This window comes from Onychostruthus taczanowskii, unplaced genomic scaffold, assembly GCF_017590055.1.
Source record: "Onychostruthus taczanowskii isolate IOZ18803 unplaced genomic scaffold, ASM1759005v1 scaffold3, whole genome shotgun sequence".
Taxonomy (NCBI): domain Eukaryota; kingdom Metazoa; phylum Chordata; class Aves; order Passeriformes; family Passeridae; genus Onychostruthus; species Onychostruthus taczanowskii.
Genome location: NW_024500349.1, coordinates 1,785,582 through 1,812,493, shown reverse-complemented (window position 1 = coordinate 1,812,493; position 26,912 = coordinate 1,785,582). Strand labels below are relative to the sequence as shown.

Here is a 26,912-nt window from a genome sequence, read left to right as displayed (position 1 = left end):
GACAGGGTGTCTAAAATAGAACAGTTTTAATTGAATCCTCTGTCAAAAATAGTTTTTCTCCAAAACATGCAGAAATCTAAGTGTTCCATGCCAAGCCTCTTGCAAGCCTGCAGACTGAAAGCCAGCCATTTAATCTTATAACAGAAGGCCTTTCTTCCTGCTGGAAATGCAAACATCACAGCAATCTTGAACTGGAGAGTCATTACTGAATCCTCCCACAATGAACACATTTCGAAGCACAAGCACCGAAATCTACAGTGAGGACATGCAGCCCAGTGAGCACAAAGAGCCAGAACTGAGTGTGAGCACTTACTGCTGCGTCTGCATCAGAGGCATGCTGGTGTTGTCGTAGCTGTCCGTGTGCAGGGGCGGGACGATCTCGCCCGTCACGGGGTGGAACACGGGCAGCGTGGAGAGCGGCCACGCGATCTCTCTGTTCTTGGACATGTCACGGAGCTCTTTGGTTGATTTCTGTATAGCACTGTGGTGCACCAACTGGATGCTGCGTCAGAAGGAAAGAAAATAGTGAATACAGACTTTAAGTGCTTTATCAAAACAGAGAGAAGTTTGCAATTATTATTAAAGCACGAGGACTTCAATGACTGCTACAGACTACAGTGCAACAATTACAACCTTCACATAGTTAAATTAATCAATATTTACTTAATTTTTTAGGCAGCAATTATTCCATTAGATTTTTCTGTCTGAATGGATATTTTTCATAGGATTCAAGACTGTGCAGTTTGTGGCTGATGTTCCATTTATTTGCTGTAGTTAAAGTTTTAGTTAACTCCTGTGGTAGATTCATAAAAGCTTGGAAATTAATTTTAAAACACTCCATACTATAGGCACTGGATACCTTCCAGGATATTTCTTCTCCTGTTCACTGCCTTTAAGAGACAGATTGGAAAGTCCAATAACCAGGAGTATTAATTGCATATTAACATATTTATTCTAACAGCACTATTTTATTTTGAATTACAGTCTTTATTTTCAAACCCTTTTTATTCTGGTCTTCTCTCCTTGCCAAGACTCTGATTTAAAAGCAGCTTTCACATTTATGAATTAAACCATGAATTAGAGAGAATGAAAGAAGATTATGACACATATGTATGAAGCATGACGAGCTACTGGGAATGAAAATTAAATGGTAAAAGAAAAATAACAGGAAAGAAGACACTTACTCTGGTGTTTGCATGTTTCTCTTTTCCCTAAAAACAAAACAAAATTTATGAATTAAATAATAGCATTGATAGTTGGAACATTAATCTATCTGATGATGAAAACAGTACATGATGTAGAAATGCTGACAAGGTTATTGCTAAACGCAACTTGGCAGCATTTGCGACGGGGTTTATGGTGAGGCCTTGATGAACGCACGTAGAGAGATGTGATAGTGGTGACAGACACACACAGACACACACACAGGGAAATGAAAAATGCAGGTTAAAGAACAAGCTTCTGGCTAAAAGAAATTCTGTGACAAAATGAAATTGTAGTTTGTGTAAGAAATGGCAGAAACCACGTTACTTGCTGCTTTCCTTTTATGTGTTTTTCCTTGATAATATGTCTAAATTCAGTTAATCTCCTCAACCAGGTTTATGTTTTGAAAGTTAGCATTTTAGAAATTACTTAAGATTCTCCTGAACCAATGATGCTTTATTAGTATTTTATTTGCTGGAGGCATTTTGGAGAGCTGTGCATATGTGGAGATTTTGGGGAGTTTTGTGCATATGTTGAGTATTTTAACCCTTTCTAGAACAACTAGAGGCCCTACATCCACTTGCTTGGAAAGTAGCACATGTGCTTAAGTGTAAAATAGTTCAGTATTATAAGCAGATACCTTTTGGCCTGTTTTAAATGTTTATAATGAACTGAATGGAGATATTCTAACAAATAACCTTCTATGCATTATAATCTTAGAAAAACCAAGAGTTACTTATTAGCATGTTCAAGTACTCACACTCCTTCCCGTCGGCAGCACATGATATAGGCAAGTATTAGAAAAAGCACCAGTGCTATTGCCGAGGGCACTGCCAGAGTAATTAGGAAATCCGAGTAATAGTCTCTGCTTTTCAGTGTATCAGAAGGTGGCTTGTATTCTCCACCATCAGGTAATATTCCCTCTCCACGAATCACTTCCTGAAAGGTGGAAACTTGTTTTGTATTGTCAACCTAATACCCAGGAAAAAAAAAGAAGAAAAAAAGACTATTAAATAACAAAGTAACATAATGTAAAAACAGGCAGGTTTTTAACTAACCATAACATATAAAAAGATCCATGTTACACATTTTACAAATTCTATACAATTTAATCCAACCACTTTTTTTTCAGTAATAGAAGCTTACATTTCATGAAGCTTCTGATCAGTGTGATAAGTAATGTTATAATATTACTACTCTCTTTTGTGCCTAGCAGAGATACCATGTCTTTTACAGATTAATTTTAGGCATATCTCACATAAACAGTATTTGAGTACAGATTTGGTAAACATCTCTAGTGCAAACTAATTAACTGATTCTGATTTCTTTTTTATTAATTAATCCATTTCTTACTAGTCTTCCTAAATGGCAATACTGTCCTCTATTGTATAAAGAAATGAAGAGTCATATACCTACAATGTCCTTCCTCCTCCTTCTCCTTCATATCACACTTTACATCCAGTGCTCCAAAAATCAAGAGCCATCAACTGAGCTGCAAAGGACAGCTCATTGTCTCCCTCACACAAATTCAATTAGCCTCCACAATTTTTGTGTGTGTTTGTCTGTATCCTATGATCCTAGAAATACAAACCTGTTTTGCTGCTAATTTTCCTATTGCTCTTGACTGCCATTCCCAGAAGACTTAATTTTCTGCAACCTTTGTTTTGTTATCCTCAGTTAGATGTTACTGTCAAATTTTATCAGTGCTAGCTTTAAGATCATAAATCTCCATATCATTAATACAAATAAAATATATTTGGTTACATGCTTGACCTTTAATATGACTTGTTATTAAGAAATCTTGCAAATGACAGTCACTTCTTTATCACTTACACTTGAAGTAATAAAGTGCTGTATTACAGCTTAGGCAATGGGCAAAGGGATTTTCATGAAATTCCAGGAATCCTGCTGAGCCTCAAGTGTGTGCATGCGCACACACACACACACACAGGTAAGTGTTTGTTTAACAGAAATTGATGCGCTCTCTGCTCATTCCAGAGTATCCTCTGTGTTAGGTACACTGGTTTCCACCTGGCTGCTTAGCTGAATCTCAGACCCTAACAATGCACAAAAAATATGTACTTACTGATGTGACTGACAGAGGTCCATACACAGCGTGAGAACACTCTGTCAGAGAGCACCTTCAAGTTGAGCATTGCCCATCCTTGCAGAATGTGGGACCCCCCAAGCTTACATCCACTCTTTATTTGGGTGCTAACTGCCAACACTACCTCATAAACAGTGTGAGGATGAGGATATGATGGCTCTATTTTCTATCACTTGTTTAAATTGTGGATATGGGAAACAGAGCTCAACTCCCTCCCAGCCCATAGATCTGGGGAGAATTCCTGTCTCTCAGCTTGCCTTGTGAAAAGCAGACTGTGATTAGATAGGGAAGCTTGGCTCCCTTTTCCCTTTGATGCCAGCAGAAATGCTGCTGGCAACAGTAAACACCCCTAAGACAGTTTAAATTCAGTTCCTGTGGCACACGGCCAAAACAAGCGCTGAATTCCAGAAGGTTGTGTTATAGCTGCTGCAGAAAATAACACTTCTCTGAAAGCCTGTTCCTGTTGCACATCCCAGGGTGATCTCTGCTCTTCTCAAACCAGCATGACAATGCTGCTTCATGATTAGTTTATGAGCCACTGACACTATCAGGCATTTTTCTTCTGAAGAAGTACTCCTAACCAGCTGCTTTTCCTTCTGCAATGGGCACAGCTGACTCTTCTTGCATTAGTGCACTATCCCTCTGCTGCTGCTTTTAAAATTCATCCTGTTTTCCAAGACTGTTTCTGCAATTTCTCAAGACCTTTCTGTCCTTCAATGCACCTGCAGATCCTTTCACTTTCATGGGAACTACAAATTTAATTTAATAAGCACATTCCATCATCCAGCTATTAATGACAAATAGCCAGGAATTATTATTAATTCTGCTATGATTATGGCTACCAACCAGCTCTCCACTATTTCCTGCTTCATCCTAGGCCATGTTCCTGAGCTTGCTTGTGTGACCATATCAAAAAACCTTACCAAGAAGGAATGACATTTGCTGCTCCACCTTTCTTCCTTGTAGAAGGAAATGGAAGACTTGACATAGTTTATGAGCCAAAGACCAGCTGCCTTCTGCTATTTTTCAGATCCTGGTAAGTATTACTGTATACAGTTGGGCCTTTTAAAATTTCTGAACAGAAAGCCAATAAAAAGCAAATAATCTGGGTATTCTTTTGAAAGAAGTATTTTCCAACCTTCTAGAACCTTTCCTAATTTATAGTGTATAGGTAGAAAAGACTGGAAGTTATCCTATCAACTTTGTGTATGAATACCTTTCCTTATACTCAATAAGTTTTTTCCATCCAGTGTTTGATATCTCCCTTTCGGCTTCCTCCTGGGCTGTGTCTGAAGCAGTTCAACAACCATCTAAGTTTATTTTATATACCTTCACCATCATTGTTCAGATTATCTGCAACATTCTCTTCCAATACTGTATTATTTCTTGATTTTCCTTACAGGAACTAAAAAAAAAACAACCTTAAAAAGCCTCTCTGGGAATTATTCTCCTTTTATGCCAAATAGTCTAGTGTTTGGTTACCTTTTTTCTTGCATTTGACTGAGAAGAATGTTCCTATTTATTATCTAAGCAGTCAACATTACTTTCATTCCTTTTTCTATTTAATTTTTAACATAAAATATGTTTTAGACAATTTTCAGAAACAGTTTTTTAACAGCATAGTATTAATTGGTCAGTGTAGAATCAGAATCTGAGAAAACATGTATGTACACACACACTTTTTAAAGAAGCAGCATCAGCATTCTGAATTAATGAACTACACCTCTCATTACTTTTACTTTTTTAAGTCCTGGAGTTCTCTGACCATTTATAGAATTCACTGCTAGTGAGAAAAAATACAGTGGTTTCACTGGGGCTCAACTCTAACAGAATTTAGCCTAAATATCAAAATCCTTTCACAATCTTAAGAGTGTCTGCTAGGTGGAAAAAAATACCAGTCACAATAAAATGGAATTGGCAACGTTGTCTGACAAGATTGGCAAAACTCTTACCTGTACTTCTACAAGCATCACTTTTATGCAATAATAAAATAACTCACCAGAGAGATTTTACACCAGTCAATATGGAATTGAGTACGAAATTTTTTATCACAGGTTATTACAGGCTCCATTTCTTGACTGCACCTCAGCTGATTTTGTGGGTTTTCCACTTCTCGTAAACACGAAGAGAAAGGAACATCTGCCCCAACCATCACATACACACTGCAGAAAGAGATGAGGGACAGACCAGCAGGATGTCTCACAAATCCCCAGAGAACAATGGTGTACTCTTCCAAATATTATTGCTCATGCAGCTGTTATTTAAAGATTGAAATTACTTTTTAAAATAATTTTCCTTCATAGTATACTTTTATCTCTTTAAGCATACCAGTAACAGACTGAAATCAAAACAACTTTCCTAGCTGCTTATTGCAACATATTCTGGTTTGCTTGTTAATGTAAATGTTTCAATACCATCAGTTGTGCCAATTTCTATGAAGTCAAAGAGCTCCAATTGTGGCTTCCTCATGTAAGTAAATCAGCACTATATTTGAAAATTGTACTAAAATAGCATCATTTTAAGGAAATCTTTAATCTTATTCATCATAGATTTTTTTTAGAGTTTCTTCCCATGCTTTCAAAATAAACTCACAATGACTTGTTATTGTTAAACCTAATACAGATATGAACATGCTAACCCGCAGCTGCTGCTGAAAGATTCCATACTGTAGCTATGCATGGCTATCTGCTTCAGAATACTGAAAGCTGAAGGTAAACCTAATACTTGATTTAGCATTACCATACATAAAATAAGAGCTACTGCACTGATTGTATTACTCATTGTCATATTTAGGTATATGGAATGCTGCTGTAAAATACAGGCTACTGCACCAGGTTATAATGTACCAATGGATTCTGAAACAGAAATTAGGTCCCAGTTGCCACTTTTTACAGTAGGGATAATCTAACTAAACATTTGAAGTGTAGACATTTGTATCAGTGACTCTGCTATTACTCTGGCTAATACAGAAGTCACTTTACTCCTTTAAATATGCTCAAAAACTTCAGAGACACAAAAGCATTCTGAAAAAGCCAGAATTTTCTGAACACATCTCATATTTTGAACCTTCATCCCTTTCTTAGATACTATTTGACTCCAAAATATCTGAAATTATCTAAAAATACCTAGGCATCTTCACTTTCACCAGGGAAAAGCACTGTCAGAACCATATTTGAAAAAACGTAATCCTCACTAGTTTCCCATTAAATACTGTTCAGAACAGTATTTATGGTTACAAATCACAACTGGAACCAGTCCATTCCAGCAGTTTGCACTCAATAACCTGAGCTCCCCAGACACCTTACAACTTTCAGAAGAAAGTCAACAGTGCTCTTGAATCACATAACTAACTCACTTAGTGAGAACAGCTAAAAAATACACTCTTACATGCAAACTGCTGTCAGAAATTGAAGTGTCTCTGCTCTGTCATAACTTGCTTCAAAATTTTGAGTTTAATGAATTGGGAATGATTAGAAACTTGAAAAGCATGCTGCCAAGTGACTGCTCAGATGTAAAACTGGGATTACAAAAAAATCCATATTTACTACCAACTTATTTCTAGTTAATGGAATTTATTAGTAGTCCTTAGAGTATTACCCCCATATATAGGAACTGTGCCCTGTTGTTGTGCTATCTGACACACAGTTCTGGGGCTCAGAACATGAGTAAACTTTTCACATCTAATTCCAAAACATAACACAGTAATTGCAAAGTATCTAGAAAACTAGAAAAAACATTAGGCTTCTGAGTAACAAAAAAAAAAAAAAAAAAAAGTGAAGCAAAAACATCATACTGACACATGCTTACCCCTCTTTCATGTCATTAATGGGAAGTGGAACTCTCCCTCCCCTGTCAAGGGCTGAAGTAATGTTTATAGCATTCAAGCGTTCCGGCTGCCATACATTTTTCACTGCTCCGAGGAAGTCACCCAGGACTTCACTTGCCAACATTTCTTCTACATTCATATTCCTTATGAAGAATTCCGCTTGATATGGTAAAGGAAAATCTACTTGTGATGAAAAAGAGTGTTGCATTAAACAAAGGCTTCACAAATCCAAAAATAAAGATTCAAAATATCTGGAGTAATGATTAATGTAATACTATTTTAAGATTGATACAACTTTCCAAAAATCCTGTGTTTGAATTAGCTAATTTTGAACCTACTGTGATTATGTTAAATTCAACAGAGAGTACCATTAGCTGCTACTTGAGCTGAAAACCTTCAGTTATTTATAAAACAACAGAGAAGAAGACTAGAGGGAAAGAGTCTCAGTTGCTAATACTTCATTAAACAGATATAATTACATTCATGCTAATTTGGGGGTCAAAACCAATCTGCATCAACAATGGATTCCAACTTGTGACACTCCAGAATGCAAATGTGATAAAGAGAACTAATTTTAAGGTCCAAATGTCCATATATGCCATAACCTGTTATTTTCTGACTCTGCCTACCCAATTGTTCATTGCATAAGGTACACAAAGAACTAAGGAAATTAAACACCATGCAGAAAGAGAGGGAAATCCTTCAGGTAAGGTCCCTTTGAAAAGCCAAGGGAAATTTCGAATAAGAAGCAGTTTAATGAAAAACAAAGATGCAAACATTTTACTGTGAGTGAAAAAAAAACAGTCCTGAATGACAGAAATAATCTGGATTAAAAAATCAAAACTAATTAAAGCAGGAAAAATTCTCTTACTTCTCCCCTGTGCCTCTGTGTTTAGTTTGAACACCAGACAACTATTTTACAGTATTTATCTTCAAAAGCAGGAGCCCATAAGAGGGTTTTGCTGATTCAGTTAAAAATACAACCAGCTATATTCTGTACATACCTTCTGCTGACATTATATTAATGATCAAATTGTGTCTCGCTGTTTCAAAGGTACGCCTGTTATATGCAGTGATCTAGAGTGAAAAAGATTACAAAACAATGCAAAAATAAAAATTATATAAATGAAACATCAGTGAAAGTTAAATTGATAACTTAGAAAAACTTATCTGTTTTTAAGTACTTTGCCTCCTTATTTTGAAACCTATGAAAATTCATTAACTAATATAAAATTTGAAAGGTAAGGTCAATTTATTTAATGCAGTACTACCTTCAAGCCAGGATATTGGAATTTTCTTGACCAGTCTAGAGCCAAATAAAAATAAAATTAATGAATATGTGAAAATAATATATTTTGGTCCTGATAGAAGCATTCTGCCATACATGTGTATTCTTTCTCTTCTGTTATCTTTAAGAACCACCATAAGGACAGACTGATTCTCATGCAGCCTCCAATCCCCACCTCCATGAATACTGAGATCTAAATTCATCGATAGCTCCTAAGAAATAAACTACATGGAGAGGTTTTTTGAAGGAAAAAGTGTTGTGATGCCAGGAATTCTCATCTTTGGAACTGCTATTTAGTTTTAGCTCTGGCCCCAGTGAATTTTCACTTCATGAATGAATTCAAAATAATGCTCCAACACAAGCAGTTTTTTTTTAAAATGCTGGAATCTGTAAATGTATGGGAAGTGAAAACTAGAAGGCAGATGCAACATTTGTGACTCTAATCTTTTGAAACATAAACCTTCATGAATAAAATATGCAAGGATACTAATCTAAAAGTTAAAATATCTAGGATACCTGAAATGCATGCAAGTAGTTACTTCTCAGTGGTGACTGTACTCCAAGGCAGTACTACAATTAAGTGATCATTCATAACAAATACAGAACAAGGCTGGATTATCAGTATAATTATGTATTATCTTCTCTACCTTTTTTATCCCTGCAAGTTGATAAATCTTTCATAAAATAAACTGAAAAAAACTAAATTTCTTTCTAATTTTAGACTTCAGTTCACTCATTCCAAGAGCAAAGGAGAGCCAGAGGAGTGACAACAGTGACAGAACTATGTTGCTTCTCAGCAAACAGAGCCACAAACTCACTGTGACACTGACTATTAAATAAATAAAAGTAGCAGATGCTGCCCTTCTTTTAAAGGATTTGAATGAAAAGGAAAAATGCTGTGGAGTATCTACTGCAGGTTTGTTTAAGTGGAGAGGGAAAAGCTTACCCAACACAATCAGATCTCATTTAAAATTACAATTTCATTATAAAATTAACAGAAAATAAATTTGAGATTTCTCTAGTCCTAATTCTGCTAATTTTTCAAAGGGTTTCTTTAACAGCAGTTGAACCACTAGTACCCAGAAAATCAAACCCCGTGTCATATAAGCTCTGTACAGGAGCAGGGCAGCACCCACTGTGAGCCTTCACTCCAGCAGTGGGAGCTGCCAGCACAGCCCACCCACCACAGGAAGGCATGGCAGAGATTGCCTCTGTCCTGAATATTCATTCAGACACAAACTGTCTTTGCACAGCTTTCAAAGGAGCTTGAGCTCAAGAATGTCACCTGCTCTACTGCAGTGCTATGCATAATGCTAGGCTCTCCTAATCATGAGGTGTCCTCCAGTTAAGAGAGCTCACCATGATATCCCCTTAGGATTTGTAACATGAGGGAGATTATATTCAGGCCAGGAATGTGCCATCACTCCTCTCAGAGGGCACTAGGAAGAGGATCAAATGCCATCTGCCCGCCTCACACACCACAAATTAATTTGAAAGCCACATCTAAGACTGGCACTGCAAGGAATTAATTTGTACATTAGGCAAGATTTACTTCAAATATAGCTTGGGGTCATGCTAATGGAGATCTAGATATAGATCCTAGAATCTAAAAGCACATGCCATTTAAAAACTGGCAATTTCAAATAATGGTTTCCTCTAAATAAAACTTAGCAAAGCCTGCAAGAACTTCTGCACATCATCAATTCTCAGATGGTATTAGTCCTGCTGAAATCAAAACAGAATCATGAGTACAAAATTAAAAATGGGTGAAACTATCTTCAGTGTAACTTAACATTCAGAGCTATCATTCTTGAGGAAGAAAAATTATATCAAATGCAATTTAGAAAAAAAAATACTAATCAAGGGTTTAAGACAAATATACTGCTGAAGCAGCAAAATGGCTGGAGCAAGTTAATGTGCAGATTTCATAACACTGTGAACCACACAGTGCCTGCACTCAGTCTGCTGTCTGTGAAATGCATGGTAGAAAATATTGTCCCTTTTCCCTTTTGAATTGCTGCTCAATGCATAATTAGTGCTTTAAAATATTTGAATAGCCAACTCTCAAAAATACAGTTTTGTCATTGTTACACTCATATGAATTAAATTAATCAAAGTGCTACCTAAAATAAAACCTATCAATAAACATGAATAATGAACAGGGGGATATTTGATGAAAAATAAGTCAAAAAAACCCCAAACGAATCAAACCAAAAACCCCAAACAAACAAAACAAACAAGCAAAAAAACCCCACAACTGCTTATTGACTGAACACTTTCATCTAGTGGGAGAAAGTCTGACCCATATTTAGGTTGAATGTTACAAAGTTATGATTAAGTTATTCTTCAGGTACAGTTGCTTACAAAGTTTTGGTTTGTTTTTTTTTTCTCTGTATTTTGAATAAAACTTCAATATGAAATAGTAATTAGCTATTCAAAAGGGGGAAATTGTTGACAGTTCTGAACCTTACACTAAACCAAAATACCTATTTTTGAACTTTTGAAAGCAAATACCTCAATGATGGTTGGCTTGCCCACATTTTCTACAGTTGGTGAGCCATACAGCACTCCATCACTGTACGGTGTCCTTTGTATATAGCGCAGCCATCCAGGTCTGTCAGGGTAACCCATTAAATTGGTATTAAACGTTATAGGATCATTACTTATTTCACCTAGATAAGAGAAATTATATTAGAATATTAACAAGAAAATGTTAAATTCTTTGATTTTAATTTTTCAGCTAGGAAGTCATATTCTGTTTTCACTTATTTTCTGAATCTTTCCAAGAAGAAAAATTCAATTAAAATTTACTAACCTTTACCATATCAGAAATAAATGAACTATTACTTAGCACTTCTAGGAATTAAGAAATTCATATCTGGAAAGTGTAACCAACTGCAGACATAATGTGCAGGTACTTCCTAGAGTTTTAGCTAACTGAATGCTTATATTCAGTAACTAGTGGGTCTGGTTTTTAGAGCTGAGTTCCACCTCAAATTGAAGCATCTAACCTCCTTACAGACAAAAAAAAAAAAAAAAAAAAAAAAAAAAAAAAAAAAAAAAAAAAAAAAAAAAAGAAAGGTTTCAGTCCTTTAATTCCCCTTCCCAACTTACTTTTATTGATGGATCCAGGTACTCAATGTACTGTAAAGAGTACTCTGTAATCAATAAAGCCTGAAAGCTTCTGTTAGCATTAGGATATGCATAAAGGTCTTTGGCACCCACAGCCTGGCAATCATTTTAATTTAGAGAACAAATTAATTCAAAAAATGATCAGACATTCCTGTGAACTGGAGACACTGATGGCTACTAAATACAGTGGTCCAGGTGTAAAAACCCCTGAAGTCAAACCAGTACATTGGTTCTTGTGATTCTTATTGACACTCTTATAAATGTCTGGATTTTACTTCAGCTTATTTTAGCTTTTGTAAATGAGATCAGGCCTGAACACTACCAAATCTCACCACCAAGGCAGTGTCCAGCTGAGGCACAGAACACAAGTCAAATCCATTCTGAGCCTCTGCCCTACGCTCCAACTTGGCTTTGAGAGGGCAAGTGCATTATAGGACAGGTGATGAAAGGAGATACCAGCCAGGCTGGCCCAGAAAGCAGAAACTGAGCCCAGCGAAGAATGAACAGCTCTCATCTCCACCAGAGAGGGACAAAGAGACTGAGATGTTTTGCCCAAGGGTAACTAGTCTTCAGGTATCTATTTCCACATCTGGTTGAGTAAAATTAACCACAACCAGACCAAACCAGTATTTGGGTGTAACGCAACTTCCCTCACAATTCTCTCAGGATGTCCCAGTAATCTAATCTATTGCAGTCAGAATCACAGAATCCAGAATTACAGAATATTCCAAGTTGGAAGGGACCCACAGGGATCATGGAGCCCAACTTTTAAGTGAATAGCACATAAGCAGCTTGAACCCACAACCTGGAATTACTAGCACCCTGCTCTAAACAAATTTCCAGCACCACAAATGATTTGGGGAAAATTCTGAAGAGACCCGTAACACATTCTGCTTTGCCCTTCCTTCGTCAAGGTAGGCCATGGCAGTAATGCAGTTCAGCAGACAAATGGAAGAAGTACCATAACAACACCTGGCCTCACAGTGAATTTCTGACATAATCACAATTGTCTGTGGGAACAGCAATTTAAAAGGATCTGAAACCACATTCTTATTCCCTTGGAATCACATGAATGTCAAGAGGCTGCAGCTGTAAGACAATCCATTGTTAGCAAAATTTCCAAGCTTCTATTACCTATGTGCCATAACTGAGAGAAAACTGGAACAGAGGCAAACTTCACTCTGCCATTAACCATGGCATAAATGAAGACTCAGGTATCCATGTCAGGAAAAACACCCATTTTACAAAGAAATGAAATTTTAAAAACATTTGGTTTTACTCAAAATTTAACCAATGCTAACAGAAGCTTATTTTTTCCTTTAAAGTGAGTCTTAGTAACAGCACTCCCAAATAAATTCAAAAGTTTATTAATGAAACAGGATTTGATTATGTGTGCATTGTACATAGGTTTTTCCTATTTTCTTGTTATAGGAAATTAGTAATATTTATATAAGCTGGATACATTTATGCCTTTTCACTGTTGACTAGCATGTGTGGCTGAATGCTCTCTCTCTTCCCACCCCTACCAGACTGCTTACACATATTCCAACCTGTGGTGACCAGTCTTTTGCTTTAGTGTATGGCAAAGCCATCCTTAGGAAATCAGCTCCTTCTTTAAAGCCAATCTGCTTATTAACATTAAACTGTTCCTAAATATAGAAAAAGGCTGAAGCCAAAGGTCTATTTTTAAAAATGAAAGAAAACAGTATTATAAAGTCTCACATTTCATTTAATCCTCTATTTTGTCTTATATTTACTATATGCTTTTAAATTTCTCTCTCATATAGCCTGATGACCAGATAAACAGCATTTTAACAATTAATAAATTTCCACAATTTCATATTTAATGCAAAAGTGAAGAAACACTTAATATCAGATGTATATAATGGATTACTACACCTTCCCAAATTAAGTACATTTTTCACAATACACAATTATATGCATTTTTTCACAAACAACCACAAATTAGAATATTTTAAAAGTGTAGGGCTACACATTTTATTTCATTTGAAGATATTTCAACAGAAACTAAAACCTGTCTTGTTTATCTTATATGTTGAACCACAAGGTATGCTAAATAGACTTCAATTTTTTAATAACAATATTTTTTCTGTATCTGCATATAATATGGAAGATCTTAGCAACTCATACCAGGCTTTGGGTAAGGAGGAAATTCCCCCTTAAAGTACTCTCTCTCCAAAACATGAACAAACAGAACTCCAGCAGAAGGGTATACATTCCGATCAGAGTGCACCTTAGACAGAATTGTGTACACTGAAAAGCAGAAGGAGAGATAAGAGACAGAAAAAAGGCAAAAATGAGACATGCTCTAGGTAACTTCATGCAGTTCAACAGCAATGCGGGCATCTGGGAGAAGGAAAGCAACAAATATTAGGCACCTGTTAATAAGATTTTTTAAAAGGTTACATAGATTTAAGAACAGAACACAGAGCAAACCCTCTCTTTGCCCAACAGGATCCTTTCCAAGACTGCAATAAACAAAACTGCATATGTCAAGATTTCAACATTTGTATAAGCTCTTTATTTTTATTGCAATTTTAAAAAAAAATTAGGAAGGCTACAGTAGTTTTACAGTTGTTTTATTTTTAATATTATGTTAATAAAAGTCCACTAAATGAATTGTACAATCATGTTTTCCTGATATTTTACATAGAGAAAGCAACAGAGGAATACAGAGGAACCTTACCAATTGATGGTTCTCATTCCTCACTGAACAGAAATGACAGATTTCTCAGTTCTTGTGCAGAAAAGGACACACTTCACTTCAGCTGATTTCTATGAGTTCTTACAGCTAGACTTTCTCAGACCACCAGGGTAAAATACAACTCAAACTTTGGTTAGAGTGCTCTTTACTGAAGATGCTGGGCTTGTATTGAAGGATAAAACAAAAGGACAAGGGTATTTATAGGCCAGTCAGGTGAAACTGATTCCAGACCAAAAAAGTGAAGCCATGTTTTACAGGACTGAGAATCAAAAACTTAAAGAAAATTCAGATCAATCAGCATATGTAAAGCAATAAGGTGGTTTTTATTTAGTACAAAATTTGCTGACAAGGGCATAGCTTTTTTAGGTATAACACATTTGATGCAGAACTACATACACATTTTAATGAATTAGAAGAATGAAGAAATCATTACAATAAATTAGATGAATAAGAATACACTTTATCAACAAGTTTCAAAATATAAGTATAAACAGAGAATACTGATTTAATAGGTGCTTCTCAAGGTGTCTTAATAAGATTGATTGTAGCTTGTGTTACTAATTTTGTTACTACTGAACTTTAATTTAATGCCCTGAAAGAACTGATCATTGCTAATAGATTTTGTCAGTGAGATGAAGATTACAAAAGTAGTAGATAAAGATGGTAAGTCACAGACAACCACGCACATCTATCAGCCTTGCTTGCCAAACTGGAAGAAACTTCATGAGGAATCACATCTCCAAAAGCAAAATATAGGCCACACAGCATGGAGGTGCTGTCACTGGGAAGACAGACTCCAAAAGACACTTCAGAGACATTGTAACAAACTGATAGGAATAAACTTGTACATCCCAGAGGTGCTAATTTCAACCTTGGATCAATAAGCAGGACATATGTGAAATGTGGATAAAGCTCATGTAATTCTTCAATACTGGTGTAGTTTTTTAATCCTGGTACAATTTCTCCAGCCTGATAATTATACCAACTTTCTTACTTTCTTAATTATACCAACTTTCTTACTTAAGATCTGCTTAAAAAGGCACCATTAATTAGGCATTAATCACAGGCATTCCAGCCCTCGCACCACGTACTCTGAGTGGAATCTCTCTCACCTAATTTTAGATGCCTACAGAAACAACAGCCACCACTAAGTTAGTCAGGCTCCTTTTATAGTCAGTGGAGAAGAAACAGATGCTTCTAGGAGTTGATTTATTTAATTTCTCCTGTAAAGTTCAGATGAATCATGTCCTAGATTCCAGGCTACACTGGCTAGATCTCCACGGACTGCAGAGGCATCTGAGAGGAGCTGCAGACATCTGTAATGTAGACCTCCACATTTAGATACATACTCCCCACTCTTCAAGCTTAATGAATGTATAACTCTGGATATACCACTTATCACATTGCACAGCATTTGCTTTTCTGAAAACCACTTTTAGCACAATACTGAACAGAGCACCTTTCTAATCATTTTATCTTAGTGACAAAATTTAAATGATCCTGAAATTTGAATTGTTACAATTCTGTGTGGCTAATAAAACAGTTACAGTAATTTTCATTAGGTAGACTTACACACAGTAAGATCGTTACTTAAAATTAGTAAATTATTATCCAAAAAACCTCTGCCCTCAATTCTGTGAATGAGCCGTAAACAGCATAAGTTAACTAATTTCCTTTAAAATACCTTCATGAAAAGCTGAAAAGTAACATTAATAGAACAGAAGAGCTGACAAAAATATGTGTCTGGCTGAAGGTGGATTAAATACCTAGAAAAGATCATTTTTCCATTTCTGATGCTTTTCCTCTACAATGACAATCCATTTCAAAGAAGAAGAACAGTGAAAAAGAAATGTGCATTTTTTCTCAGTAAGTAATTCTTTCAGGAAGAAACAAGCATAATAGAATCAGCAGTTACTGAAAAAAAAAACCATATAATACTTGTTTTGTCTGCTATAGGAAACCTATTACAACCACTAAATGTCTGCCCATTCCTAGCAATGAGACATGCCCTGCTGCTGAAATAAGTATACCAGTAAGGATTTGATGCAGATATAAAACAATGATCTTGGTGGAAGTCTAGAAACATCTCTCAGAAGGAAAAATCCCAGAAACCTGTTCTTTCTTGTGACAAATGACAAACACATCATAATGACAGAAGTACGGTGATTAAAAACTCAGAAGTTCTTGCCCTTTTTGTCAGAGATGTCCCCCTTGTTTTCCCCCCCCAAAAGAAGTTTCTTCAAAACCAGAAGGAAATTGAGTCTTCAGTCTACTACAGCTACACTAACTTTTCAATAATGAAACAAGTGAAATGCTACTTTCTTCACAAGCTTTTAAAACCCATGATTATTTTCATGAGACTGAGACTGGAGATGAATGTGTAATCATCATCTTGGGTGATCTAGGGACAAAACTGAATATACTTAACAAATAGATACTAATCTAATACAGCAGACTGCCAGCTGTGAATTGTCTGCGCAAATTCCCTGGGGTAGATAAAAGTCTCAGGGACTGTGAAAAGCTTCTGTAGCACTAATCATGGGAAATTTAAAATCTTCATTACTTAGGATCACATCAGATCCCTGTTAGAATCAGCTACCTTGACAACACTGCTTTCCTCTTTCTTGTTTCCAAGAGGAAAGAAAGAAAGAGGACTTTCTCTAGATCCCAAGATCTCCTTATAGGTCTTGAATACAGGCACAGCCAGGAATTCAGACAGGACTTTATCAGCCTGCAGCACAGGGCCTGTCATCAGAAGAAGAAAACCCCCATCTCCAGAAATTTCAGAAGTTTCACCATGTTGTTTGCAGCCTGTAGTTGATGATCCTCAGGAAAGAATTCAGTTAGAAGTTTTTTGGTTCTTTCCCCTAGAAATTTCAATTGGTTCTCTTCCCACTGATATTTAGCAGATGAAGAACAATCCCAGCAATAACTTGATCTGGAGGCCAATCCAGACTGCCTGCCTAGATGAGCAATCAGTGCAAAGCTTCTTCTCAGCCAGTGTGTGCACTAGCTACAGTATTTGATGTGTACTTGCATGACAATAAAATAGTCTTTCTACGTTCACATGTGAGAAGACTTTTTAAAATTGTTACAGAGAAGTTATTGGATTAAGCAAACTGCAGAGGTATCTTGAAGCAACCAGCCATGATAAGAAAATGTGCAGTATTAGGAATAAACACAGCCATTATTTCAAGCAAAGCTACAGGAACAGGAAAAGTCAGGGAAGACTAACAAGAACACGCAGGTCTGTGAATATTTGAAGATTGAAGAAGTGTAAAGTTTTCCAAATTACTTACCTTAAAATAGCACCCTACTCCTAAAACAAGGACATGACTGGAAAAGCAAGAGTAATATTGAAAGCAGGTTTGCTTGAACCAACAGGGTATTTAAATTTACAACCTAAACTCACCATTCTTCTGAACAGCCTTTATTCTGCTGATAACATAACTGTGGGCTCGCTTAGTCGTCCAGTTAACAGTTCCATTATTGCCATCAGCAGAGCTTAGCAAAATAGCTTTTCACAATAAAACAAATGCAAGAAAAAAAATTAGTCAGATCAACAGACTGCCACAAACAATCTGATCAGATGGGAGCAGACACCTTCTACATCATGTTTTGGTTTTAGTCAAAATTTAGGAACCACAGATCAAAAAATAGAGGTGTTTGATATGACTATATAAATATATAATAATCTTTCTGACAATTATCTTTTTGACACCCATTTTTCTAAATAAGCTATGTTTACACTGAATACTTAAACCTCTGCAGACACTTCTGCTGACATAATTGTACTGATAACAAAGATGAAGAAGAGCATTCTCTAATAAATCTATCTGCACAGATAAAACCTCACATAGAGCAAAAATATATAAAGTAGCTTTCATTGGAGTGGTATATTTTGTTCAAACTAGGAAAATTAAAGTAAGCAAGCTTTGCTTTTATAATGATGCTTATATAAAGACACACAGGGCTGATTGCCTTGCAGGAATAACCAATAATCAATTTTGAAAAAAGAACCCATTAAAAATGGCTGCCTACATCCCACACAACCAGAACACAGCCTGAAATCAGCTGGATACATGCAGCTGAAGGTGGGAGTTTTAAATGCAGTGAGGAACAAATGATTACTGGAGACAGAAAGCAGCTGTGGAGCTGACAGAACGACTCCATCTCACCAGTAGCAGAGGTGCCTGAGAAAGCTCCCTCCTCACTTCCCACTTTTTGTTCCTGCTCTACTGTGATGAATAATAGGTGCACCAGCTGTGCAGTTACATGCCAGCTGAAAGTGCAGAGGGAAGGAACTGCAGTCAGATGCTAGGAAAGGGAAAGTGGCCATAATGAGTAGGTATTTTTGTTTTGAAATAGTTTGGGAGTAAGAACTCATGTCAAACCCTGGATCAAAGATGGTTTTGGACCAGCATCTTAATATCCTTGCAAAAACAGCAATACCAGAAACATCAAGGAGCAGTATTTGTGTACAGATACACCAGTTTGCAGGAAGACATGAACACTTATTGGAAAACATGCACAGTACATGAAAGGAGCCTAAACATCTGTGGAAACTTCTGACCTGTTACACCAAGCAGCTATTAAATTAGTGATAAGACATTCTTCAAACAGAACTCAGGAGGCCAAACAGATCTGGCTTAAGCAGTAATAAAGATACACCACACTCAATCTACGGATGTAAGACAGATATCTGTCTTACATCCGTAGATTGATAATTGTTGATAATTTACACAAAACATCTAAAATTGAATTAAGGATGAAGTGTAATTAAAAGTTGCATTTTTAATGCACTTTAAACTTTATTTATTTATTAAATTTAATAATTTGATTAATGCAATAATTACTATACCAACACAGTAACATTTCTAACAACTTTTGCCTTGCTGAACTGATCTGCATGTATTGCAAGTCTTAATATAATAACATCCTAGGGACTATAAAATTTGGTGCTGCATGGGACTTTGCGTAAATTTTAGTAATTCTTGAAAAACTCAAGAAATTCCTAAAAAGATCAAATAAAGTTGTTCCATTATTCTAACAGGATGAGCTGGGCAACCAGAGGCTTGTAATCTACAAACCAGTGCCGGTAACAGACAAAACAATTAATAAAAGATTAGATAACTGAACTATTAAATGGAGAATAGTATTAGAGTTGTCAAAATTATTATACTTATCACAGTCCTTATTTAATCCTTATTAAGGATTTAATGCATCTTTTTTGACACTTTTGGCGAGCCCACAAGTTTTTCCTGATAAAGACAGCAATACTGACATTACCCTTAGCTATATAGTCACTTAACACTTCAATTGAAAAAGCAGACACTAAATCATTTTAGCATATTTAGATGCAATTAAAAAGAAAGAAAGAAAAAAATAAAGACAAGTTCCACAATGTGTTTTTCCATATAAATGGTCAGTAAGTGTCTTTCATTTGGGTTCCAAGTTGTGCTAGGTTTGGCTGTGTGGACTGAAGAAGTTACCTGTCTACCTCTCCATGCTATGCTGCATTTCACAGGGCAACTGGAAAACCAACCAGTATGCCTGTTTTCACAGCCTAGTGTTTATAGTGTGATGTTTTCATACATATCACCACTGATTTGATTTCAAATGACAGATGTGAAAAGCAAGAGAATAGGGCTGCTAAAAAGTTCATTTGTTTTATGAGCTTTCTAGTGGGTCTCACAAAAGTTTTGGCATTAGCCTTATGTAACTGGGGTAGAGGGAAGAGAGGCAGGATAGAGATGGAGATGGGGAGAGAGACAAAGAATGACTTGTATGCATCAAATATACTGATACAATTTGCAGGTAAAAACAAAGGCTAGGAGACTCAAAAATCATAGAGATGACAGAACAGTCTGCATTGTCTACGAAAAGGTAATCAGTGATGTGCAGTTCAATAGAATAAAATGCAACTGCACAGCAGGAACAAAGGCAGCAACACGCCAAACACACTGTGAGTACACAATTCAGGGATGCTCAGCTTGGGTAACAACCTAGAGATGTAAGTCAGGTTGAACAGAGCTTTCACCAGAACACTGGCTAGAACAGCTGACATGTAAACAGCAACATCAAGGAGGAACAGGCAGACTTTATTTTTGTACTTGACACAGATATGATCATTGTTCAAATGCTCTGTCTAGCAGAGCCTTCAAGAAGCAACTGACAACACGAGGAAGGCTCTGGGAAGATCTGAATATCATTAAAAGATGACAAAAGAGACCTTATACTACAGAATGCAGGGATTCAAACTATGCATTTTATCAAAGAGACAGTTTAGAATTAATTTAATCAGCCTTGTACTCACGATGAAAAGAATGTTAATAGTGTCAGGCTCTTCAGTCTGTTACACATGTTGCCACAGTTGCTGGAGAAGCCATCACTGCCTTCAACAGCAGGAGCAATTCACAGCTCTGTGCCTGGGACTTGAGCATGCCCAGGTGAAGCATATCAGAGTTTTTTCTTCTTTCTCCAATTATATTTTCTTTAAATTATTCTTTAATTATAATTGTATTGATTATAAATAAAAATCACATATTGATTTATACTCTTATTTCCCTTTTAAAAGTATATTTGCATAATATTTAACAACTGAATACTTAACAGAGTGGATACCCACAACAATTTCTGACCATGCAACAATCAGAAAAGGACACAAGTATCAAGGACCAAATCCACCTTCCCCATTCCGTTACTGCACTCTGACCTTCAGACAGTATCCTGCACCTCTACTTCCTATCCTCCTATTCCTTCTTTGAAGTAGGATCTCAAGCCTGTCTCTCCTACTACTAAAGCAGCACACAGCTGAAGCAATCCAACCCGGCCACTTTCCCTCTCTCCTACATCTTCACCTTCCCCTGGGACCCGACATAAACCCACACTTGTTACTTTGATGCCACAGATCAGGGTCTCTGGCCATGCTTACGCTGCCCCTTACTCTCTTACGGCACAACCCCGCTGCAAGAAGCTACCCTTGCACTCCTCTGCATATCCCATCTGGCTCAGTCCTCCTTCCTCTGAATTCTGAGCTGGAGTGCAGATTCATACACAGCACATTTTTCTGAAGGACTGCTGAGAACCACACAGCAGAACAGTTAGAAACTCACACCATAAGTTGAAGTGAAACCTCTGTGAAGAGAGAACCACCTGCAAGGTGCATAGCCCACAGCTGGAATCACAGCTTGTAGCCAGGCACTTACTGAGGATCCACTGGTGTCTGCACTGGATACTTGCCCAGTTGGTCACATCATCCACTAAAGGAGGCAGAAGTTGCAGCACCCACCTACTCTCCCTTTTCTTCCAACTTCCACACGCTGTCCTCTTGCCTACTAACTAATACATGGCAGAAATTTACAATTAATTAGAAGGGATTCTCTCAGTGGAAATTCACATTGAAACTGGATATGTTCTAACCCTCTTCAACAACAGCTACTATGCAAGAAACAGAAATTAATTTGTATTAGTTCTCCATTGCAGATTGCTCAGGCCCCTCTACATTCAAACTGTTTAAAAGTCCAAATCAACCCCAGAAATGTTTCTCAGCTCCATTCTTATTAATCTTTGTTCAGTAGGCAATGGTTTTCCATCTGTTTCTGTGCTATCCACTGATTACTGCAACATCTGAACATTTCTCCTAAATCATTCAAGTAAAGTAACTGAATAAAGCATTTATCAGTCTCACTGTTAAACTTCAGCATTTGCATTCATGGGAATGCTACAAATCAACTACTGGGAGAACAAAACCCTCACGGATTTATTAACAGTAGCATTTACTCATCGCCATTCTCCCTCCTAATGCAGGCCTGACAAGAGAACCAAATTAGGTCAGCATTTCCATGAAGGTGAGGAAAACATTCTCAGTTCCTGTGCTTCCAGCCTTGGTGTAACCAAGGGGGTATGACCAGGCCACCCTGGTGGCCTGCTGTTCCAGGATGTCTCCTATATTTCTATCATCTTTTGATATGAACTATCAGGGTATCCCTGCAATTGCATTCCAAATTTTGGAGGCGGCAATTGTTCTAAAAGACTAAGGAATTCAGAAAAATCATTGATTTCAATATGCTAAGATTTCTGTTTGCTCAGTAGGTTGCTCTTTCTAACTTCTCATTTTCATAGCTTGGACTGTCACTAAAATAACAATAACAACAATACATTTAAAAGACATTTTCGCTGTTTGTGTTGCAATTGTAACAACATTTAGACACAGACTGAAATTCCTATGGAAGTAATCAAAACTAGCAACTCTCATCTAGAATTCTGCCAAGGCAGATACTCTGCACTCATAGTGACTGCTGTAAATTTATCACTTTCTATTCAGGAAGAATTCAAAAGCTCTTCAGATATTGAAAAAAACAGATACACTTGTCTAGGTTTTAAATAATTTTTTCTTTGATTGGAAATAATCTTTCTTCTAAAAAAGGGGTTTTACTTCAGTGACTGCAATTCCTGAAGTACTTTAATGAACTTCCAACCAAATCTAAAAACATTAAGGAGCAAAAATAACCCTCTCTACACACTGAACAGTTACATCTTCTGCCATAAAGCTGACTTCTTATTGTCTGGCTGTAGGACCTCTAAGATGACTCCATGTACTGCCTATAAATAATGTGTTTCTGTAATGAAAAGCATATTAATGGAACAGCTACTTTCCCCCCTCCTGTAATTACTTATTCAAGTAAGTACCTATTGACAGTAGATTGTATTGACCCAGATTAGGAGTACAGGCAGCATCTTCATAGGCAGGCAGACATCCAGAGGCTCTCTGAAGGAAACCTGCTTCTCTGCCCTTATGATTGCACCCACAACAGGAGCAAGGGCAGGTGTGCTGTGGTGTTAGCTTGAAAACACCAGCCCATCTGTGAAATGTTCTGCCTCCTTGCACAGGGCGCGGCTCAGCAGAGGAGTGTTGCCAACAGCACTTCTGCTGTCAACAGCAGGACAAGTGCAGGGATCTGGTTCAGCCTCCTGGATCCCTGCCCCAGCCAGTGATTTCCCAGCTGTTTTAAATGGGCATGTCAGCAGCCCTGCTCAAAAGGGGCATTCCCAGCACATTCTTCATCACCTAGCACACACCAGTGGAAACAATCCCATACCAGTCCTGGGCAGTACATACACTTCAGTCAACTACTTCTGTGGGTTGACTAGTTTTGAGCCAGGTGACCCAATCCACAGTATCCCTGTACTCGTTATTTGTCACCAGGAAAAGCAGCAAATAATCCCTAGCTGTGCAAGGGTTGGAGAACGCTTTCTGGCAGCAGTGCAGCCTTATGACAAATTAATGTGACCGCATAACCACAGCTTGCAAAGTGAGAACTAATGAGCTTCCTCCTCATTTTGAACCCTTTGTAGGGAAAGGAGAATACAGCCCCATTGCTCTACAACTCCCTATTCCTGGGATGAAAAAGGGGTTCCAGGGACAACATGGGCACTGACAACTAATTTTAAGTTCAGAAATGCAGGGCAAAATCACTGGCTACAGTCACTCAAACAAAGTTTTGACAACTGCTCTCTCGGCAGATACACAATATGGGGGCAACTCATTGCTCTGCCAAAATAATATGACAGACAGCTCTACCAGTGTAATTGAGCAAACTTCTAGGAAGTCTGTTACTATAAAGCTAGAGTCAAAGAACACCTAACTATTTTCTAGTAGAAATGCTTAATCCTATATATCACTTCTCCCAAGGAAGTAGCATGTTTTCCTAGCAGTGGAGTATCATCAGCTTGCATTTGGGAGTCCATACCTTCAATTAGAGTACTATACTAGACCTACCTAGGTATACTATACCTTCAATTTGGGTACTATACTAGACCTACCTAGGAGCATCTAAAATCAGTCTTGTTACTATAAAGCTAGAGTCAAAGAACACCTAACTATTTTCTAGTAGAAATGCTTAATCCTATATATCACTTCTCCCAAGGAAGTAGCATGTTTTCCTAGCAGTGGAGTATCATCAGCTTGCATTTGGGAGTCCATACCTTCAATTTGGGTACTATACCAGACCCCTAGGAGCATCTAAAATCAGTCTGACAACCTTTAAATTCTTAATTCTCGTGACATTCCCGGATGATGAAATAATGTTTTGCCTCAAGGAGGATAGGGAGAAGTGAAAGGCAGACAACCCTTCTGACAGCAGTTCTCCTCCTCCAGAAAGTCTTTTTTCATACATTTTTAAGAAAAGCAAAAATCATAAGTCAACTTTCTTCTGTATATCAAGTGCTACAATAGAAATGGGAAAAACTAATCCACATTAGTTGAGGAGAAGTGAAAGAAATCTCTTCACAAGTCCTGTACTACTTCTCACATGCCATTTTTTCTGTCAGATGTCTCTTGCCTGGTTAAGTAATGCTGCAGTACTGTAGAGTTTACTTAAGATCAGGATTCAAAATAATGGATTTTCATGCTGGGCAATGCATCTTGGAGCCAGTAGACAAGGTTGGAACTTCTTTACTTAGGGAGAATGGAGGGGAGCTCAGGTGAGCTCCTAGGACAGCTTCATTCAGATCAGGAACATACTACAAATCTCCACCTTGCCAAATAATAAACTTTATATAGACACCTCTTAAAAGAATGTAACTGAACTGAAGTTCATGCCTCCTTTTTTACATCAGTTTCAAACCGTGTATTCTTCTGTTTTAACTAATGAAATCTCTCTGAACCAGCCTTAGAAAGGTCTAAGCGGAAAAGTTATCATGAAAAAACTTTAAGACCTCTTCCCTTACCACATAGCCTGGAAAGGACTTGTGGATTAAGCTCACAACTCAGTTTTCTTTTGTAGACCTTTGTAAAATACATTATTTCTGTTGATACTGAAAGCTTATTCTCAATTGTCCTAGTTCTTCCTTGGTTGCTATCCCACAATCAGTCATGGAGTGGAAGGCAGAAGAAGTAGGAAAAATTTCCACGTAAGGGAAAAGCAGCGTCTTGTATCTAACAAATGAAGTTTTATCCTCACATTGAACAACTTCACACTTAAGTTCTTACCACATCTTTAACATATCCAGTGCCTCATGTCAATTCTGCTGCTAATAACCCATGACAAGTATGGTCATAAGTAAAAGAAGTATTAGGAGGGTACCTAGACATTGTTGAAGCGGATACAGAGCAGGCTGCTTGCAGATAACTCACCACTGACCTCTCGGAAATCAAAAAAAAACCAAATAGATTTCTTGCTGTTAACTTACTGTTGGTGTAACAAGTCTCACAAAGGCAGTCCTGTGGCTGGGCTGCGATTAAGTGCTAGCTGTTTGATATAGTTCACTGTGAAGAACCTTGCAGGTGACAAACCTGCCTACTGCATGAAAGCTATTATTTAGCTTTTAGGGACCAGGATTAAGACTTTTTCTGAATTCCTAATTCTGGCCCGGTTGGACTATGTGGTCAAGATGGGAAATAACGGAGAAGAAGGGCAACACAAAAGACACCGCCGTACACACAACAAAACAACCCGTCTCTCGCGTCAGGCACCCGGTCGAGGGAGCGGAGGAGCTCAGCGAGCCCGGCCCAGCCCCCGGGAGCGGAGGCTTCCGCGCCATCCAGCGGCTCCGAGCCAGGCCCGGCTCCCCCGGCACGCCGGCAGAGCTCCGGCCTCACCCACCGCCCCCGGGCTCCCTCAGCCCGGGCCCCCGCCGCGCCGGGAGGGGCTGTGGCGGTCCTGGGGCGGGGGCGCGCAGGCCGCCATCCCCGCGCCGCCTGTGGAGCGTCCTCCGGGAGCCGCGCCATGGGGGGATGCTGGGACAGCCCGGCCCCCGCACTGACAGGGGGCACGGAGCAGCGGGAATGGGGCGCGCAGGGAGCCGCAGCCGGAGGGCGAGGCGGGGGGGCGGCTCCGCCGGGAGGGGACGCGAAGCCCGAGCACAGGCAGCACCGCGGCGAAGGCCGGCCGCTGCCGGCGGGGCCCGCCACCGCTCGCCGCGGGGAGACGCGCCGTGACCGACCTGTCAGCAGGAGAGTGGTGAGGGCGCTGTGCGGCCACGGCCCCGCCGCGCAGCACCGCATCGCTCCCCGCTCCTCCGCCTGCTGCTGCCGACACCACCGCCGCCGCATCCTCTATGCCGCCAAGTACCGCTACTCCTGCCGCCGCTGCCGCCGCCTCGCCCCGCGGCGGCCGCAGCATCCTCCCCTTCCCGCCCCGCTCCTCCCCACCCCGCCCCGGCGGCCGTCTCCAGGCAGCGCGGCCGGGAAATGCCGGGCATGCCGGGAGGAGGCTCTCGCCGCCATGGCGGGGTGGGCGCGGGAGCGGAGCTGCTCGGTGCGGCGCCGCAGGGAGCGGGCTCCGCGGGACAAGGTTCCCCTCAGGGTGGGGGAACTGCGGCTGTGGCCCCGGCGGAGGCAGGGGCTGCCTCGACCCGTCCCGCGGTGCAGATGTGGCGGGACGAAGCCGCGGTGCCCCGGGTGGAGGAGCAAGGCTTAGGCTGAGGTGCCTTTCCCAGCCCAGCCTTGTCCCGCGCCCTGCCTTGGAGGCCCGGCAGTGGGGGGAGGCGTCCCGCAGCCCACAGGCTTGCCTGGTGCACACGAGGGTGCTGTGCTCTTGGAAAACATCGTGGCGAAACCTCTCAACAGCGGCTTTTTGAAAACACCTTACCCTGTCATACTGGAGGGGATCCACCAGAGGGTCATAAA

At 38.9% G+C, this 26,912-nt stretch overlaps 1 protein-coding gene across 8 annotated transcripts in view; it reads right to left on the bottom strand.

Annotated features, from left to right (window-relative positions):
• Nucleotides 1–26,405, bottom strand: part of SGCE (sarcoglycan epsilon) — a 33,087-nt gene extending 6,682 nt beyond the window's left edge. For 3 of the 8 annotated variants that reach the window (XM_041408670.1, XM_041408665.1, XM_041408671.1), the window contains exons 1-10: nucleotides 26,228–26,405; nucleotides 17,694–17,798; nucleotides 13,708–13,830; nucleotides 10,939–11,096; nucleotides 8,141–8,213; nucleotides 7,118–7,319; nucleotides 5,310–5,472; nucleotides 1,964–2,175; nucleotides 1,185–1,211; nucleotides 314–502 (exon numbers count right to left, since the gene is read on the bottom strand). In XM_041408670.1, the coding sequence (XP_041264604.1) occupies nucleotides 314–502; nucleotides 1,185–1,211; nucleotides 1,964–2,175; nucleotides 5,310–5,472; nucleotides 7,118–7,319; nucleotides 8,141–8,213; nucleotides 10,939–11,096; nucleotides 13,708–13,830; nucleotides 17,694–17,798; nucleotides 26,228–26,336 (1,361 nt within the window). In that variant the 5' untranslated portion in view covers nucleotides 26,337–26,405. The remainder of the gene's footprint in view (nucleotides 1–313; nucleotides 503–1,184; nucleotides 1,212–1,963; nucleotides 2,176–5,309; nucleotides 5,473–7,117; nucleotides 7,320–8,140; nucleotides 8,214–10,938; nucleotides 11,097–13,707; nucleotides 13,831–17,693; nucleotides 17,799–26,227) is intronic. The other 5 variants (XM_041408666.1, XM_041408667.1, XM_041408668.1 and 2 more) reach the window with 5 other exon arrangements.
• Between the last annotated feature and the right edge of the window lie 507 nt (nucleotides 26,406–26,912).